The sequence below is a fragment of the Ipomoea triloba genome, chromosome 5 (genome assembly GCF_003576645.1).
Source record: "Ipomoea triloba cultivar NCNSP0323 chromosome 5, ASM357664v1".
NCBI lineage: Eukaryota > Viridiplantae > Streptophyta > Magnoliopsida > Solanales > Convolvulaceae > Ipomoea > Ipomoea triloba.
The window spans coordinates 30,803,158-30,819,732 of NC_044920.1; the positions used below are offsets into that span (position 1 = coordinate 30,803,158).

General features: G+C 37.4%; 5 protein-coding genes across 5 annotated transcripts; 2 read left to right on the forward strand and 3 right to left on the reverse strand.

The window, feature by feature from the left end:
- Positions 1–117: 117 nt before the first annotated feature.
- On the reverse strand, positions 118–1,771 carry LOC116018894 (acetylajmalan esterase-like). Its single transcript, XM_031258920.1, has 5 exons — positions 1,508–1,771; positions 1,077–1,289; positions 838–989; positions 480–753; positions 118–361 (listed from the first exon to the last, which is right to left on the reverse strand). The coding sequence occupies exons 1-5, from the start codon at positions 1,767–1,769 to the stop codon at positions 147–149; spliced, it is 1,116 nt and encodes a 371-aa protein (XP_031114780.1). The 5' UTR covers positions 1,770–1,771; the 3' UTR covers positions 118–146.
- Positions 1,772–3,294: 1,523 nt separating this feature from the next.
- Positions 3,295–6,445, reverse strand: LOC116019103 (heat shock cognate protein 80-like). Its single transcript, XM_031259196.1, has 3 exons — positions 6,215–6,445; positions 5,469–5,610; positions 3,295–5,376 (listed from the first exon to the last, which is right to left on the reverse strand). The coding sequence occupies exons 1-3, from the start codon at positions 6,338–6,340 to the stop codon at positions 3,551–3,553; spliced, it is 2,094 nt and encodes a 697-aa protein (XP_031115056.1). The 5' UTR covers positions 6,341–6,445; the 3' UTR covers positions 3,295–3,550.
- Positions 6,446–7,624: 1,179 nt separating this feature from the next.
- LOC116020739 (peptidyl-prolyl cis-trans isomerase FKBP16-1, chloroplastic) lies at positions 7,625–10,095 on the forward strand. Its single transcript, XM_031261242.1, has 8 exons — positions 7,625–7,802; positions 8,345–8,512; positions 8,658–8,692; positions 9,022–9,115; positions 9,304–9,364; positions 9,489–9,534; positions 9,651–9,721; positions 9,839–10,095. Exons 1-8 carry the CDS (start codon positions 7,738–7,740, stop codon positions 9,914–9,916), a joined length of 618 nt encoding a protein of 205 aa, XP_031117102.1. The 5' UTR covers positions 7,625–7,737; the 3' UTR covers positions 9,917–10,095.
- A 758-nt stretch (positions 10,096–10,853) lies between these two features.
- LOC116021023 (protein transport protein SFT2-like) lies at positions 10,854–15,209 on the forward strand. Its single transcript, XM_031261615.1, has 5 exons — positions 10,854–11,227; positions 12,216–12,483; positions 12,574–12,678; positions 12,780–14,305; positions 14,421–15,209. Exons 1-4 carry the CDS (start codon positions 11,010–11,012, stop codon positions 12,888–12,890), a joined length of 702 nt encoding a protein of 233 aa, XP_031117475.1. The 5' UTR covers positions 10,854–11,009; the 3' UTR covers positions 12,891–14,305; positions 14,421–15,209.
- On the reverse strand, positions 13,537–14,343 carry LOC116020563. Its single transcript, XM_031261032.1, has one exon. The coding sequence runs from the start codon at positions 14,341–14,343 to the stop codon at positions 13,537–13,539; it is 807 nt and encodes a 268-aa protein (XP_031116892.1).
- Positions 15,210–16,575: the final 1,366 nt, after the last annotated feature.

Consider the following 16,575-nt stretch of genomic DNA (forward strand, 5'->3'; position numbering starts at 1 on the left):
CTTATTCAATTCATTGCTTCTTTCACATTTTGGATTCTTATATGTATACTGAATGAACTATAAATCGAGTCAAGCTGAGCCCCCTGAATATGGTTGACTTGAGCTCAATTCGACTCGATAGTAACTTAATTGAATTTAAACTACTTCTAATGACATTCGAGTTTAGGTAAAATGTCATTGATCACCCAGTCGGACATTATCTGGTGACCATGTTCAGTGATATGAGCTTCATCCCAAGATATGAACTTTTTCGGGTTTGAACAGACCGGCACTCCATCGGTTCCACACATTCTGTTGATATCAAAATTGTATTCTCCTCCAGTCCCACAGCAAGCTTTGTTAAACTCTTTCTTATCGAATCCTGCAAAAGGAATTATATATGGACTGGTTAGATTCAAATGACATTTGGCATGGGTTGGCTCTGATACCAAATTGAAGCATGTGCTTTTAAGCTGATAGTTGGATCAGGTTGATCTTACCCAGCTTTTTAGCGTTGCTGACGAGATTGAGGAAAGCATTGTAGTAATCTCCATATACAATCACTGTGTTTGGGTTTTCTTTCTTCAGTTTTTCAATGGTTTTTATAACCAGGTTATTGTGGTGCTTGGCTAGAACGTTTAGTTTCTTGATGCAGTGGTGACCGTCGTAGTCTGCGTCGTTGTTTGTGTGGAATTCTGTAAGAAACACCGGGAGACAACCGATCGGAAAACTCCCCGGAACTACTATCTTCACTCCTCCACTCTCAATAACTCTCTGCAGCAAAAAGGAAGAATCTTAATTTTTCTCCTCTGATCTGTATTTTGTTCAAGAAAAGAGAAGAAAATAAATAAAGCATACCCTGACACCATCAGCTATGGCCTCAACAACCTCTAGAGACATGGCTGTCATTTCGTCAAGTGATCTTCCTTGAAGTAACAAGGGGTAACTGTAATCATCGGGTCCAATCTTGCCGACGATGAAGAGAGCAGACTTGAGTTTCTTGGCACAATCTATTGATCAAAAGGGATTGATTAGAGACAGATGAGATGATTTCGCCGGAAAAACAAGAATGTGAGATTGGTTTGTATGTAATGTACCTTTAGAATCATGGCAGATAGACTTGAAGTGTGTAAACATCCAATCAAGCTGCACATCGAGGGAGCTGTTGGTTCTAGTGATGGTAATGTTCTTGGAGGCAAAAAAACGAGCAGGCAAAGCCGTAGAACCGGCAACCGCAAAGTTTGCTCCGTGCCGGAAATCAGTATCTTTGTTCTTGTACGGATTCAAAAACGGAAGACCGGCGGCCTTGGCTGCAAAGTCATGAAATTTAGCTTAGGATATTGACTCTTTATGCTTCAGCAGTTCGAAAAAATATAAATGCCAGGTCATGAGATCAATCAAGCCTCCCTGGAGGCAATAGTGACTCCGACTCTTTGTGGTTCAACAAGTGGAGAAAGTATAAATGAACAGATACTACAATATAACAGAGTCCAGAAATATTCAACAAAAATATGCCGTATCTATATACCTATGTAATCAATCATGAGACGTCCATCGGAGCAACGGCCGGTGACATTCTTGAAATATGTCTCGCCGTAAGGGGGATGGGCGCAGGGGAAAGCCGTTAAGTTGGAGGTCTCTAGGATATAGTTTCCGGTGTCGGAGGTGGAATCTCCGAGCTGATATATTTGATCAAATTTGCAACTTTTCAAATTGGGGTGGGATGCCATGGCAGCTGCTTGCAAGATCATGAAACAGATGAACAAGACTAGAGCTTTATTGTTGGCCATCATTTTCATTAATTTTTCAAATCCGTCTTACGTTGGTGTTTTTGCTCCGATGTAACACGCCGGAATTTATAGTGCATAGCCAAAGGAGAGATGAAGTTAACTGGTAAGCTAAGTTCAGTCCCATGCAAACGAAACTGAAATAATAAATTAATATCTCTCCGACATCAAGAAACTGAAAACAGTAATAAAGGCAAAGCAATTCAACCATTCACATTCCTCGTGTGATAGTACCCTTGAGGATTTTAATTATTAAGACGGTGGTAAATTAACGAGTATCTGTTCATAACTACTTTCTCAACCAATTGAAGCATAAGAGTCAGTATTGTCTCCACTGAATCGAGAACTCACCACCTCCCGTGGGAATGGTTTGATGCCACTGGACCACAAGACTGTAAAATTTCATGACTTTGTTTATTCAATTTTTTTAATATTATAAATAAATAATTTTGTTTTTTATAGTATATGTAAGTAAAAATTTTATTAAGATTAATATATAACAAGTAACTATAATTGCCAAGCACCTTGTGCTTAAATCATTTAGATGGCATGTAGTGACTCTCTCATATGAGATTTCATAAAATTGAGCCTCAGTGGATGTGTAGGTTGAGAAAGTATAGATGAACAGATACTACAATGTAATAGAGTCATTAGAACAATTAATTTATAATTTTAAACATAATACTATCAATAATAAATGAATACCTATAGTGGGCTGAGTGATGAATGTAGAATTATTTTTTTCTATTAAAACCGTCCTATTGTTGATATTATGATATATGTACATTCATTAAGCAGTTTCTTGTACTACATTATTACTCTTTTCAGTTCTCTTAAATGAATTGCATATTTGCACCTTAATTACTTGGCTCCTCTGCCAGCATACTAAATGTATGAGTTTGTATTTCAGCCGTTCTTAATTAAAGAAAAAATTTCACTTTGATCTCATGACTATGGTATATCTATCAATTTTACTCCTTGACTATTAATATTTTCTAATTAACTGCATAACTATGTAATTTGTATCATATTTGATCATGCCGTCAATTTTTCCAGGCAAGTTTTTGACCAACTATTGCCGAAATTTCCTTTTCCAACAATAGTTGGCTGAAAATACCATTTTAATTAGAACATATTATTTTTCTTTTTGAAATTTCGATAATAGTTGACCGGAAGCTTGACCAAAAAATTGAACGGTGCAAGACTAATGTGACACAAATCACTTAGTTATAAAATATTAATAGTCACTAATTTGAAAATATTAATAATTAGGGACCAAAGTAAATTTTTTTCTTAAAACAATAAATACTCTCTCATCAAACTTGTGTTGTCCTCTCTCTAAAATCATCTTTTGTTGTTGGTTTTTTGTGAGGTAACCCACTTTAACTGCTGGGCGGCAACTAACTAGTCAGTAATAATAGGGAAAGACTTAAAGTAACATAAAGTGAAGAATACAGTCGATGGTATCCAATGTTGTCTCTGTCGAGACTACAAAGAAATTACCTATCATTTTTCAATGATCAGAATATGAGATGAAATAGATTTGATTAAATCTCAACAAGAGTTGCAACTCTAAGTAATTGATCACCCAATACCACTGCCGTTGGAGCAACATTTACTTCCACAGATGAAAATGATTTTCAAGGGGAAATGAAATGGGAAGTTCAAAATGGTCAACAGAAAACATAATTGTAACACAGTTTGATTGGTACGAAGAAAAGGGGGAAAATAAAGATAGGGGGATAAATACTAACAAAAATAGACAAAACTAGAAAAAGGTAAGTTTAATCAACTTCTTCCATCTTGCTGCCCTCAGCGTCAGCATCAGTGTCCTCCAATGGTGGCATGTCAGCATCGGCATCACCAGCATCTTCGTCGATGCTCAGCCCAAGTTTCAGCATCCTGTGAATTCTGTTGCCAAAGGTGTTGGGTTCGTCCAGGGTGAATCCTGATGTCAGGAGAGCAGTCTCAAACAGCAACAGTACAAGATCCTTGACAGATTTGTCATTCTTGTCAGCATCAGCTCTCTTCCTCAGCTCCTCCATTATGGGATTTTCTGGGTTGATCTCCATGGTCTTCTTGCTGGACATGTAACCAGCCATGCTCGAGTCTCTGAGAGCTTGGGCCTTCATGATTCTTTCCATGTTGGCAGTCCACCCATATTCTCCGGTAACCAGACAGCAGGGAGAGTCCACAACACGGTCAGAAACAACCACCTTCTCGACCTTGTCTCCAAGCACATCCTTAATAACCTTGCACAGACCCTCAAACTTTTCCTTCAATTCTTCTTTCTTCTTTTTCTCATCCTCACTCTCATCGAGCTTGAGACCTTCCTTGGTGGCAGACACAAGCTTTTTGCCCTCAAATTCCTTCAGTTGACCAACAGCATACTCATCAATTGCATCAACCATGTAGAGAACCTCATATCCCTTCTTTTTCAGTTTCTCAAGGAAGGGGGAGTTCTCAACAGCCTTCTTGCTCTCACCAGTAATGTAGTAGATATCACTCTGGCCTTCCTTCATCCTGGTCACATAGTCCTTCAAGCTGGTCATTTCATCACCACTCTTGGTGGAGTGGTAACGCAGCAACTCTGCGATCTTAGTCCTGTTCTGGGAATCCTCATGGATACCAAGCTTGAGGTTCTTTGAAAAAGCCTCATAGAACTTGTTGTAATCCTCCTTGTTTTCAGCAACCTCAAAGAAGAGTTCAATGCACTTCTTCACCAAGTTCTTGCGAATAACCTTCAGGATCTTATTTTGCTGCAACATCTCTCTTGAGATGTTGAGAGGAAGGTCCTCAGAATCTACAATTCCTTTCACGAAGCTCAAATACTCCGGAATCAACTCTTCACAGTTGTCCATGATGAACACACGACGAACATACAGCTTAATGTTGTTTGGCTTCTTCTTTGTGTCAAAGAGGTCAAAAGGAGCTCTCTTTGGAACAAAGAGAACAGCTTTGAATTCCAACTGACCCTCAACTGAGAAGTGTTTGACTGCCAAGTGCTCCTCCCAGTCATTGGTCAGGCTCTTATAGAATGCAGCATACTCATCCTTTGTGATCTCCTCTGGCTTCCTCATCCAGATGGGCTTCTGCTTGTTCACCAAGGACCATTCATGAGAAACTTCCTTGATTTTCTTCTTTTTCTTCTCATCCTTGTCTTCATCTACCTCTTCTACCTTCCCTTCCTCATCTTTCTTCTCCTCTTCATCCTCATCATCAGAGATCTCCTTCTCAATGGTCTTCTCAATCCAAAGGGAGATTGGGTAGCTGATAAACTCTGAGTGCTTCTTAATCAAATCCTTGAGTCGGCGTTCTTCAAGGTACTCAAGTTGATCTTCCTTGAGGTAGAGGGTAATTTTGGTACCCCTACCAAGGCTCTCACCACTGTCCCTAGTAACAGTAAATGAGCCACCAGCTTGGGACTCCCAGACATACTGTTCATCATCATTGTGCTTTGTTGTCACAATGACCTTCTCAGCAACCAAATAGGCTGAGTAGAAACCCACACCAAATTGTCCAATCATGCTAACATCAGCACCAGCAGCAAGAGCTTCCATGAACTCTTTGGTACCAGACCTAGCAATGGTACCAAGGTTGTTCACTAGATCTGAAAGAATAAACACAGATCATGTGAGTATATAGCTTGCATGGGAAACAGGAAAACAATAATACATGGTGAATAGTCACACTGTCACTTACCAGCCTTTGTCATACCAATACCACTGTCAATGATAGTCAAGGTGTTATTGGCCTTGTCTGGGATAATGTGGATGAAGAGCTCGGGTTGGGCATCTAGTTTGCTCTTATCAGTCAAACTTTCAAACCGGATTTTATCCAGAGCCTAACAATAGAAACAACAACTTAGAAGAATAGTGATAGAATGTAACAGATATTAATCACATGCAATTACAATTAGTCTACCCAAAACAGATCACTCTAAATTGTAAACACAATTTATAAGCCAGTTTAAAATATATATAATCCCAGATAAAAAGCCAAATGTTCCTACTTTTAGCAATAACTAGAAGAACCCTTAGATCATTAATTGGATTAAGATTTCAAATTTAAAAACAAAATGGTAACAAGCTCGTAACCTATAAACATGTATGAACATTTTGAGCTTCTACTTCTAGAAAGCATGATACAATATGAGCAAGGATTTAAATCAGTAACATCAAACAAAGCCTGATCAAAGCCAACTTTAAACACACTACAGAGCACTCTTCAAGCACCAGTTATATATCATAGATGAATCATTTATCAACAAAACTAGCAAATCACAAGCTATATATACATCCATCTAAGCACATATTCCAACAAACGGCATATACAACAATGGAAACAATTCAAATCTACGAGCGGGAAAGCCGATACACAGATGTATACACACAAAATAGCACAAATAAAGCCATCAACCAAAATAACGGTAGTATAGATATACTTACATCAGAAGCATTGCTGATGAGCTCACGGAGAAAGATCTCCTTGTTGCTGTAGAAGGTGTTGATGATGAGACTCAAAAGCTGGTTGATCTCAGCTTGGAAAGCAAACGTCTCGGTCTCCGCCGCCATGGCCGATCTAAGAAGTAGAAACTGGCTGAGATCTTCTCTCCAAAAAACCGGCGATTATGATCTGGTTGGGAAAGTGAGAGCAGGAGGCAGTGGCGGAAATGCAGAGTGTGGTGTATGTATAGGGGTTTGTTAGGGTTTCTAGATCCTTCTATGACTTATTGACTAAAGTATCCCATTTTGTTTTTTCTTTTTTTTTTTTTTTTAATTCACATCTGATACCTTCCCGGTAACTTAATCAAGACTTGGGGCTTCGCTGAAGAAAAGTATTTGGCGCTTCTGGGCCCATTGGCCATGGCCCCATTCGAAGAAATTTTGATTCTAGGGGATGCAATTTTTAAACTTGACTATATTTAAATAATTTTATTTGTTTTCAAAAAAAAAATTATTTCAAAAATAATTTTATTTAAATTTTTAACTTAGAAGTCATTGCAAATGTGTTAAAAATAGAATAATTAAAATATTCAATTATATACTTTGAGTTTTCATATTCATCAATATTATATTACAACTATTTATTTATCAAGATGAAAAATTATGATATCTCATCACTTTTTACATGTTAAGTGTTTTTCACATAACACCTCCCCCACTTACATACACATATGTGTGTGGTGAAAATGAATCTACCAAGAGGTTACATTAATATCTAATTTGTATCTAACAACGTGATCGTATTAACCAACAACAAACAAGTAATACCTTTGGTGGAGGAATGAAGGACATGACTACTAAACTACACTTTATCGTTATGTATGATCATTCAATTAGCACATATATTTATCTATACATGTAATTAACAAAGGAAATTCAACATCAACCAATAAACAACTTTAGCTTTCAAGAAATGGAACACATTTCTTTGAGACCTTTTATATGTAATTCGGTTAAAATCATAACACAAATGTGTCAATTAAATACACTTTAAGAGTGATAAGTGCTTGCCAACTAATTATCCAATATCTATTTTAGTTTAAATATTAAAGATATTAATCTCAATATAATAATTTTCACACTGAAATTTGATTGAAAAATACGTACCACTACTTGTTATGTTTATTTTGTTTTGTCTTGTTTTTTTTTTTAATAGTGATAATAGAATTCGCAATTATTTCCTGACAATGTGTATTAGATAAATTATTTTTAAATGGAATAATAAACTTAATAAATAGAATATTATAAAGAATTAAATTTATAAATTTATAGTAGGGATTAATTTCACAAGTCACTACAAAATTATTATTTAAAAAAAGGGAAAAAAAAAGAAGGAAAACGTAGAATTACTCTATCCTGGCTGTCTGCCGGCGGTCCACAAGCTTTTTGATATCGCATCGCTTACAGTTAAGAATCTCCATCAATCACCGTCTCCGTCGAGCCAATTCGGAGTGTCTCCTCAACTAATGGAAGTTCCGGCACTGCAAGCCAGATTCCGGTTCCCTCGAGCTTCCATATCCCCATGTTTAAGGTAACAAAGACTACTTGTATTACGTTCACAGCTCGTTTCTGTTTCTTTTCCTCCTGATTTGAGATCAATCCAAGCTGTTTTTTAACTGAACAGTTATACTAATCTACTATGAATAGGAATGAGAAGCAGCGATTGCTGTCATACATGATATAGTACACTGTTACATATTCGCTAATGTTAGTTTTAGAGGGCACAATGCTATAAAAATGGTATCTTTGATTACGGATTTGATGGGAAAGGATGGATTGTCTTCAAAAGAGATCAGTTTTAGTTGAGTAGAAACACATAATTTAGTATGGCGAAGTTCCTCTTGGGTTTGAATCCCAAGATTATGTTCTTTAATTGAGCATATAATATATACACATAAATGTGCAATCAAGTATCAGTTAAAACTTTTAGTTGAAAGGAAGCACATGCTTCAATTATTGACCCTTTAAGCAGCTGCAAGATGATGCATTTCGTGAAAGCATAGGATTTTTTTGAGGAAGTGAAAGATTGCAATTCCCTTGTGTACTCATATTCTAACTTGTTTCCGGAAGCAGTTATAAACACAAGCTCGCTGCACCTGAGAACTCGCCTGAAAGACTGCACTCTTTAACTCTCAAGAGAAGATCTGTTCTTCAGTTCCTTGGATTGAGCCCTATTCTTCTAAATGTATGCACTGTCACGGCTGCACCAATGCAGGAGATGAAAGAGCCTGATGTTATACGGTAATGTTGCTTGTTTTTCTTGTTTGCTTTCGTCTCCGTGGATGAGCACAAAATATTGTTATGTTGGACGTGATACTTGGCTACTTGCATTGTTGGTCTCATTATCTGTTATTTGTGATTTCCAATTGGGATTTGAAGCATCCAGGACCCTAAAGCTTGCTAGTGGAGTGAGGATACAAGGTAAAGCCTTTTTATAATCCACATTGATGTACTCGGTTTGTTTGAGCTCCAAACTAAGTTAAAATATAATCTGTAATCTTTTTAGAATTTATATTAAAGCATCTCATGCTGTGCATCATTCCCACTTATATTATAGCTGTTAGAATGTCTAAGAGTTTACTCAATACTCTCCTAGTCTCAAGCTACCTTGAATAGAAAAGAATTGAAATACTTTTCTCTTGAGTTTTTGGAGGGGGAGAATGGGACTGCATACCTGTATGAGGGGTTTAGACTTTTTTTGTGTTAGCGTTTTCTCATTTCTGAGTAATGTATGTATACCTCTTTCTAAGATATTGTTGAAGGGGAAGGACCAGAGGCTCGCGATGGAGATCTTGTGGAGATTAATTATGTCTGTCGAAGGTCCAATGGATATTTTGTCCATAGGTAATGTTTTAACCACGATTAATTGATTACTAAAAGCAAAATAAGGATTATTTTCATTGGAGTTTCCAACCGGGATCCAAAAGGCAATGGCTTGCTCACAGCTTACATAATATAATTCTTGTTTTTTTGTTTCTGCAATAGAGATTATAGATTGAACTTCTAATCAATCTAATAATCTGTCCATGTAGTACCGTGGATCAGTTTAGTGGAGAAAGTGCCCCTGTTGTTCTTCCTTTGGATGATAAGCAGGTTACTCTTGTCCATTCTTATTATGCATCTAATATGATAAGCATCTCGGGTTTTTTCACAACAGTTTCATGGTTCAATTGATGTGTACCTGTTTTGCCTTACAAAGCGACCATGAATCTGACAGATAATACAAGGTCTGAAGGAAGTATTAACTGGAATGAAGGCAGGAGGTTGTTCATAAACTACCCGAGTTTCAAGACTCTTACGGTTCTTCTTGTTTGCTATCCTTCTCTGTGCGCTGTAATCGTGATACGTTAACCACTCAATCTAATATTCTGATCTGCAGGGAAAAGAAGAGCACTCATACCACCTTCGGTTGGTTACATCAGTGAAAACTTAAAGCCGGTTCCAAATGAGGTGTGCCTTCGTATTTTGTTTATCTGTCTTTTTCTCTTCTCAAGCATTGTTTTAGCTTCTGTTTTTGCATTTCGATTAATGATTCAAAGTTCATGTTTTCTCTGGCAATGGTTGCAGTTTGGCCCTCGTCGCAGCCTGTTGTCCCATGCAAATGAGCCTTTAATATTTGAAGTTCAGCTGCTAAAAGTGTTATGAGTTCTGTAAATTATTTATGTTGTCTATGATTCACTCACTTGATTCTGTAGCATTAACTTCAAATGATGTTGGGATTGTGATCTGGTTGATCACTGTATAATGTATCTTACTTGAATGATCCATAATCCAAGATTTGAAGCAACTAAATTTGATATGGTGTGATAGACTTGACAGGAAAAGTGTACGAGAATCATGTTTTATCACTTAGTTACTCCCTTCGACTCTTCGAGGCTTACATTAGCTAACTTTTATAATAAATTAAAGGGATAGGGGTTAAATAGATCCAACTACATACCAAAATGTAATTAGACCCTCGAACTAAAAAAACATTCAATTGAACTCTTCCACTTGTTAAAAATGTGCAATTAACTAATTTGACCTATAATAATATGTTACATTCAAGTCACATGTCACATAGATTAATATTCTACAAAATTATTAAAATAATCTTAGTGGAGGTTGTTGACTCTTTGTGCTTCAACATGTTGAGAAAGTATACATGAACATATACTACAATGTAATAAAGACAGTTGTATTGTGCATCAACATGTTGAGAAAGTATAGTATATATGAACCTATACTACAATGTAATAGAGACAGTTGTATTAAAAAAAAAAAAAAGACTGGCGTGTTAGCTACTCTGGACGGCGAAACCCGTTGGCTTCTCTGTCGGATCGAATGAAAAAATTGTTGATTTCTTCGTCCGGAACAAATGGAGAAGCCTAATGGAAAAATAGACATAAATGAATTGTATAACCTTCGTTGATACTCATTAATTTTTTATATTATTATTATTATATTATTATTATAGATGATAGATTATTAGATTATAATAATAATAATATTTTTGTATAATTATTTTGCTGACCAAATACGCAAGTGAGACGAAACCGTTAAACCTTAGTTGTAAAAGTTGGGTGGAAAGTGGGGGGGTAATGGTTTTTATCTCGGTGAAGGTTCATTACGTTCCGATCCGATCTGATCCGGGCGCTCCATCTTCGACTGGAGAAGTACAAGCAACGAAACCAGTGGTGTCGCGTCGTAGTCTTCGTTAAAGCAGCTCCGGCTCCTTGATAGATATTCCGGTTACGAAATGCAGAAGTGGTTTTCAGGGTCCAGCGCCGGCGATGATGCTCGGCAGCAGCAGCAAACGACTGCCACGTCTTCTCCGTCTCTCTTGGCCGATTGGAACTCATATGCTTCCACAAAAGCGTCTGATGCCGACGGCGCGAGTAGTTCCCTCATTGGCGCATTCGATCTCGAAGCTGCTGTGCGCTCCGCAAACGACACCGTCTCTGGTACTTTCAACGTGTGAGCTCCCCTATCCTTCCCCTTTCATAAGCATCTTTTATACTTACTGCAGTTTTTGGTTTAGATCAGCGATTTGCGGTATTGATTCACATAATTTGGGTTTAAAACTTGAAGAATCTTTTATTGGTATTAATTGCATTTTGAATTCACTTCATCATAAAGCATGGAAGCCAGAAGCCATTTTCCAAGTGTTTAGGATAAGCTAGCGCCAGGCTGGATGGGCTTCTAATTGTATCAGTGACAGTGAGCTCAAGCTATCATATGAGAGGGCAGGGGTAATCATTCCTCGCCCCTGCTAAGCTGCCTAGGGAACTTTAAATTATCCTTTGGATGATAGGTTTGTAAATTTATGATTCCATAGTACCTTCTCTCATACAAGGAAAGATCAACGTGTAGCCTATGAGTATAGAAGACCACAGGATAATTTATGATTCCATAGTACCTTCTCTCATACAAGTGGTCTGATCACTGCCACGCTAAGCATTTGAATAAAAGAAAAACATGGAATTAGATCAGCAACATAGAGTGCCTGGTACTGGAGATATAATAACTCTTCTTGTATCGTTCAGCTAGTTATGGTCTTAAGCTTCCCCATGCTAGTTAGTTCTGATGGTACCACGTGGTACTTCCATAGAGATCACCAAGGTTTCTCCCTAGACCAATTACAAAGTAAGGCAAAAGGTTAAACTTCATGAAATTAAATATTTTGGCCTTTACTCATTGAAAATTGTTGGTAATGAATAGAGTTAATTTACTTTTAGTCCATGAATGACTTTTCATTCTATTAATCCAAAATTCATAGTTTATCATTATAGGGTATAGGATATTTCATTTTTTCTTAACGAAGAAGAAGAGGAATTTTGTATAGTAAAGGTAATCAATGTTTGGAATGCCATTTTGGTGTTCATATTTATTTTAGGAATCTGAACTACTAGAAAGTTTGGAGAGTTGGCCAATAACCTCTTTTTAATCTCTGATCCATGTTCAGAGTTTCAAAAGGAGTGAGAGACATACCAGGGAGTTTGCAGTCTGCCACCAGTAATATTCCCTCTGGAAAAGCGCTCATGTACTTTGGCTTATTTCTAGCAACTGGAGTCTTCTTCATTTTCATGGCATTTGCTTTGTTCCTTCCTGTTATTGTGTTGATGCCTCAGAAATTTGCTATTTGCTTCACTCTTGGATGTTCTTTCATCATCGGGTCATTCTTTGCCCTTAGAGGTACAAAGAATCAGTTTGCCCACATGTCATCAAAGGAGGTATGGGATTTAGCTTGTGTCTCTAGTAAAAATCCTACTTCTATAGCTGTATTCTCCTCTTATTTTTCTATTTTCCCTACATTTCCACAGAGACTTCCTTTTACACTGGGGTTTTTAGGCAGCATGATAGGCACTCTTTATGTGTCTATGGGGCTCCATAGCTATATCCTTTCTGTTCTCTTCTCTGTGATTCAGGTATTTAAACTCATGTTTCTAGGTTTTCTTATAGGATCAAAAGTACAAGTGGATATGTTTTCAATTCTAATTTTGAAGTTGATGATTTTCTGTCTTGTTAGGTTATGGCATTGCTGTACTATGCAGTTTCATATTTTCCTGGTGGATCTACTGGACTTAAGTTTCTATCATCATCTATGGTTTCTTCAGTATTGAAATGCTTTGGAAGGTGACATTAGCAAAAATGTTTCTGGGAGATCTTTTTTAATGAAGTTTTAAAAGAAGCATGTCTGTAACTGGTCTAGGGTCCATATCTTTTTGTTGGTAGGCTGACTGTTTCTCAACTCTGTAAGCATCCAATTTTTTCCCAGAATTATGTGTCACTCGTTGTATATTCTGTTTTTGGCATTTGAGTATTGATTGAGTCATTATTTTCAGTTAAAGCAAATTAGCAGTCCATAGAAAGTTAAAACATGATGGCATGATGCAACAACTTTCCGCATACAAAAACTTAGCACAGAATGTAGACCAAGTATAAAGTCAAAATATTATAGGCATCGTTGAATCAGGCTGATCTATATCTAGCTGCCCAGTTTTTGTAGGGTGTCAAAGCATATAACTGATGATACCCCTCCAGCCATCCAAGAGCTTGATGCTGATGTTGGCAGTATATCAGACCAAAAAAGAAAAGCCTTTGTAGAGCCTCAAAAGAAAAGAGAAAAAGAAAACTTCCTCAAGAGTTCTAAGTTTCTAACTAGTAAACTAACCAAGAAAAGTAAAGGAAGTCATATTTGCTTAAAAGAAAATGTGGACTCTGGCTTGAATCCTTTTCTGATTCTGGCATAATCCTAGAAAGGGCATCATTTTGATTTGAGTTTCTCATTGAAGCTTCCATGCATAAAAGATGTGGCAGAAGTCTGTGCTTGGGTAATCTTCATCAGCATCTGTTAGACTGTTACTGGCTTCGTCTTTGTTGGTACTTTGCTTGAAAATGAAAATCCCAGGCCCAGCATTGGCACTATCATATAGCCAATCATGCACATCCCAGAACACCTCTACTGGTACATCATCTACTGTTATTGTCTCATTACCCCTGAATCTCCAATGCAGATTCACAATTCGAATACACTCCATCCCATCAACACTAATCCACATCTCGGGCTCAGTGCCTGACATGGCAGACTCTATGACGATGATATGTTCCTTTTTCCTTTGCCCTAACAGTGTTCTGGTGGAAAAGCATGTTTTTGCACATGCACTTTCCTTCTTGTGCACTAGGGCTGCACCCACCAGGGATGGCTTTGACTTGGTTCTTTGCACAGCTTCTTTCTCTTGATCACCTAGCAATAACACCAACTCTCCTCCTATCGCTAATGCAACATAGTAGTTTGATACAGCTTCAGGGCTGCTGGAGAATTTTGCAGACTTTACATCCCAATAAATGTCTAGTCGTTTTCCATCTACCTTGAAGGTCTTGTAACCCTTTTTTCCCCAGAACTGCCAGGTTTTGAGGTCAATTTTGCAGGTATAGTGGTTTTCTTCATAAGTGTTTTCTACAACGACGAAGAGGGTGTGGCTGACCAGATTCTTGGACCAGGTAATTGTAATGCTGCGAAATAAATCTGCAATCTTGGCTACGTAAATACAGGTGACATAACTCTGTGCATCCTCTGTAGCATTTGCCATTTATATTGTACAAATTAAGTGGTACAAGTCTGGCTACACCAACAAGGTTGTGATAGAATCCGGTCCTCTTGTTGCAGAAAATACTACACCATCTAGTTGTACAGACAGATACTATTAAGCATATCAATATTACCACTACTCCTGATACAGAAAATACTGCACCATGCACAGGAGTCAAGTGGTAGACAAAACACGCAACAACAGAGAATTCAACTATGATGGGAGGTATACTCGATCTGCTATTGCTTTCGTTATGAGGTTAGACTATTCGAGTTTACATGTTATTTGTGTATCCTCTGCTCCCTTCTCATCTGATTGGTCTCTGATTCATACTCAAATTCCAATGGCAGTTTGAGCATTCTCAAATACTTGAAAACAAAATCTCATATTTGCAACCTGATATCTGAATGTTCATACCCCAGCCCCACAGAACTTGAGCTTTTTTCAACAAATTTTGCAGAACTACAAAGGGTATCATGCAATCATGCATGACAAATCATGATAACACACCCATCTTCACCCATACGCGGATTCACATTGGAAAACATCTTTATCTTATGATAAAAAAAAAAAAAAAGTTGGCTCTTTTTGTTTCCCCCCTCCTTTTTGGTTGCAGATTATGATATATTGGCACAACTGCGAGGAATGAGAAAGATTGATGTTACCTTGGCAAAAAATGTGATCTTGAATCCTGGTGATGATCGAAGCTGATGAATTTCCAACATAAACAAATCTTGCCTGAAATGCAGAAAAGAGAATTTAACAAGCAGCCTTATCCATTTATGTATCAGAAATTCAGAATTTCTCTGCAGATGGAAGATGGGATTGATTGAAGATTTGTGAAGAAGAGGGGGTGAATCATGAAATGAATGTTTTTTCTCCATACAACTCCCTGTTCCAATAAAGTTGTTGTTGTTGTTTTTTTTTTGTTTTATATATAAATTTATTAATTGGAAATAAATAACAGAATTGAAAAAGCAAATACCCAATAATGCAACCATTTTTTGTGCTAGAGAAATGACTTTGTAAATTTCATATGATGTGGTACCAATGGACAAATAGCAATTTGATTCTTCATTCTAAGTAGTTGTTTGGCTACCTTTATATTCCTTTTGAGCCATTTATATATTTATTATTTTTAACAAAATTTGTAATATGAGCAGCTACTTTGATATTCAAAACTGATTGTCGTTTTTATTTATTTATTTAGAATTAATCAACGAATGTCACGTTAACACTGAAAAAAATGCTATACTTTTCTTCTAATATGGGCGGGCGGGCCATCGTGATTGCTCCATCGCACCGGATCCCTGCCCATCCATGGGCAGACACACAAGACGGAGTGGACCCCACATCCGAATCGGCTCCAAGGTGTAATCTCCATCGCTTTTTACCTCAATTTGACTCTGCCACCCTATCACAGAATACGGAATTCCAGAAAGAAAGAGGGGGTCCCATCGTAATTTCACCTAAATATCAGCCCCAAATCCAAAGTCCAAACCACCTTCTTCCCCCACTATAAATTCCTGAATTTTCCAGCAGCTCAGCTCCTCAGCACTTTTCTTAAAATATCAGTCAAGATTCCAGCAATCACTCTCCCATACCGTACGTATGTTTCAACAACTATATATATATACATGTTGTATATACGTTTGTCTAAGTCTGCATTCCTTCTGATTTTTCTCAGTCAATTCTGGGTTTCTCTGTGTGTTAATCTCCGTAATCTGCTCCTAATGTTTGGTAATCTGCGGTGGAATCACGGAGTTAGTTTTGTTAAAATTAGTTTGTGTGTTCATCCGCTTGCGGAAAGATTTGATTTTTAGTGTTGATTTTGTTAAAAGATTGAGTCTTTGCCGAATTTAGTAGTTCTTTTGCGGTTGTTGATAAGTATTATTTGGTGGGTATGGATTATTAATGAACTAAAGTGCAGTATAGTTATCGTGTCACATCATTGGGGAGTGAAAGGTGATCTACCGGATTTCTAGAACTGACAAGGTATCAACTGTGGAGTCATTGAGCCTTTTGTAGGATAGAGAGTGATACATTCCCTGCTGAGCTGATGAAAGATCTATGGTTGATGAGATGTGTGTAGTTATGATTGAGGATCACAGTATTCCACATGTACTGATGTACATGGAGATGTATGGTTATGATTACTAATTCGCTGGATGGGAGATAGATCCACTAAGATGCTGTTAGCTTTCATGGATTATATTTGTTTGGAATTGAGAA

Bases quoted from the DNA above. Each gene is read 5' to 3' on its own strand.
- LOC116021023 (XM_031261615.1), top strand. From the start codon at position 11,010: ATGCAGAAGTGGTTTTCAGGGTCCAGCGCCGGCGATGATGCTCGGCAG. The intron at 11,228-12,215 runs GTGAGCTCCCCT...ATCCATGTTCAG, and splicing joins GTCTCTGGTACTTTCAACGT to AGTTTCAAAAGGAGTGAGAG. The intron at 12,484-12,573 runs GTATGGGATTTA...ACATTTCCACAG, and splicing joins CCCACATGTCATCAAAGGAG to AGACTTCCTTTTACACTGGG.
- LOC116020563 (XM_031261032.1), bottom strand. From the start codon at position 14,343: ATGGCAAATGCTACAGAGGATGCACAGAGTTATGTCACCTGTATTTAC.
- LOC116019103 (XM_031259196.1), bottom strand. From the start codon at position 6,340: ATGGCGGCGGAGACCGAGACGTTTGCTTTCCAAGCTGAGATCAACCAG. The intron at 5,611-6,214 runs GTAAGTATATCT...TTCTATTGTTAG, and splicing joins TCATCAGCAATGCTTCTGAT to GCTCTGGATAAAATCCGGTT. The intron at 5,377-5,468 runs GTAAGTGACAGT...TTATTCTTTCAG, and splicing joins TATTGGTATGACAAAGGCTG to ATCTAGTGAACAACCTTGGT.
- LOC116018894 (XM_031258920.1), bottom strand. From the start codon at position 1,769: ATGGCCAACAATAAAGCTCTAGTCTTGTTCATCTGTTTCATGATCTTG. The intron at 1,290-1,507 runs GTATATAGATAC...ATGACTTTGCAG, and splicing joins TCTCATGATTGATTACATAG to CCAAGGCCGCCGGTCTTCCG. The intron at 362-479 runs GTAAGATCAACC...TTCCTTTTGCAG, and splicing joins CAGCAACGCTAAAAAGCTGG to GATTCGATAAGAAAGAGTTT.
- LOC116020739 (XM_031261242.1), top strand. From the start codon at position 7,738: ATGGAAGTTCCGGCACTGCAAGCCAGATTCCGGTTCCCTCGAGCTTCC. The intron at 7,803-8,344 runs GTAACAAAGACT...TTCCGGAAGCAG, and splicing joins TCCATATCCCCATGTTTAAG to TTATAAACACAAGCTCGCTG. The intron at 9,535-9,650 runs GTTGTTCATAAA...TCTGATCTGCAG, and splicing joins AACTGGAATGAAGGCAGGAG to GGAAAAGAAGAGCACTCATA.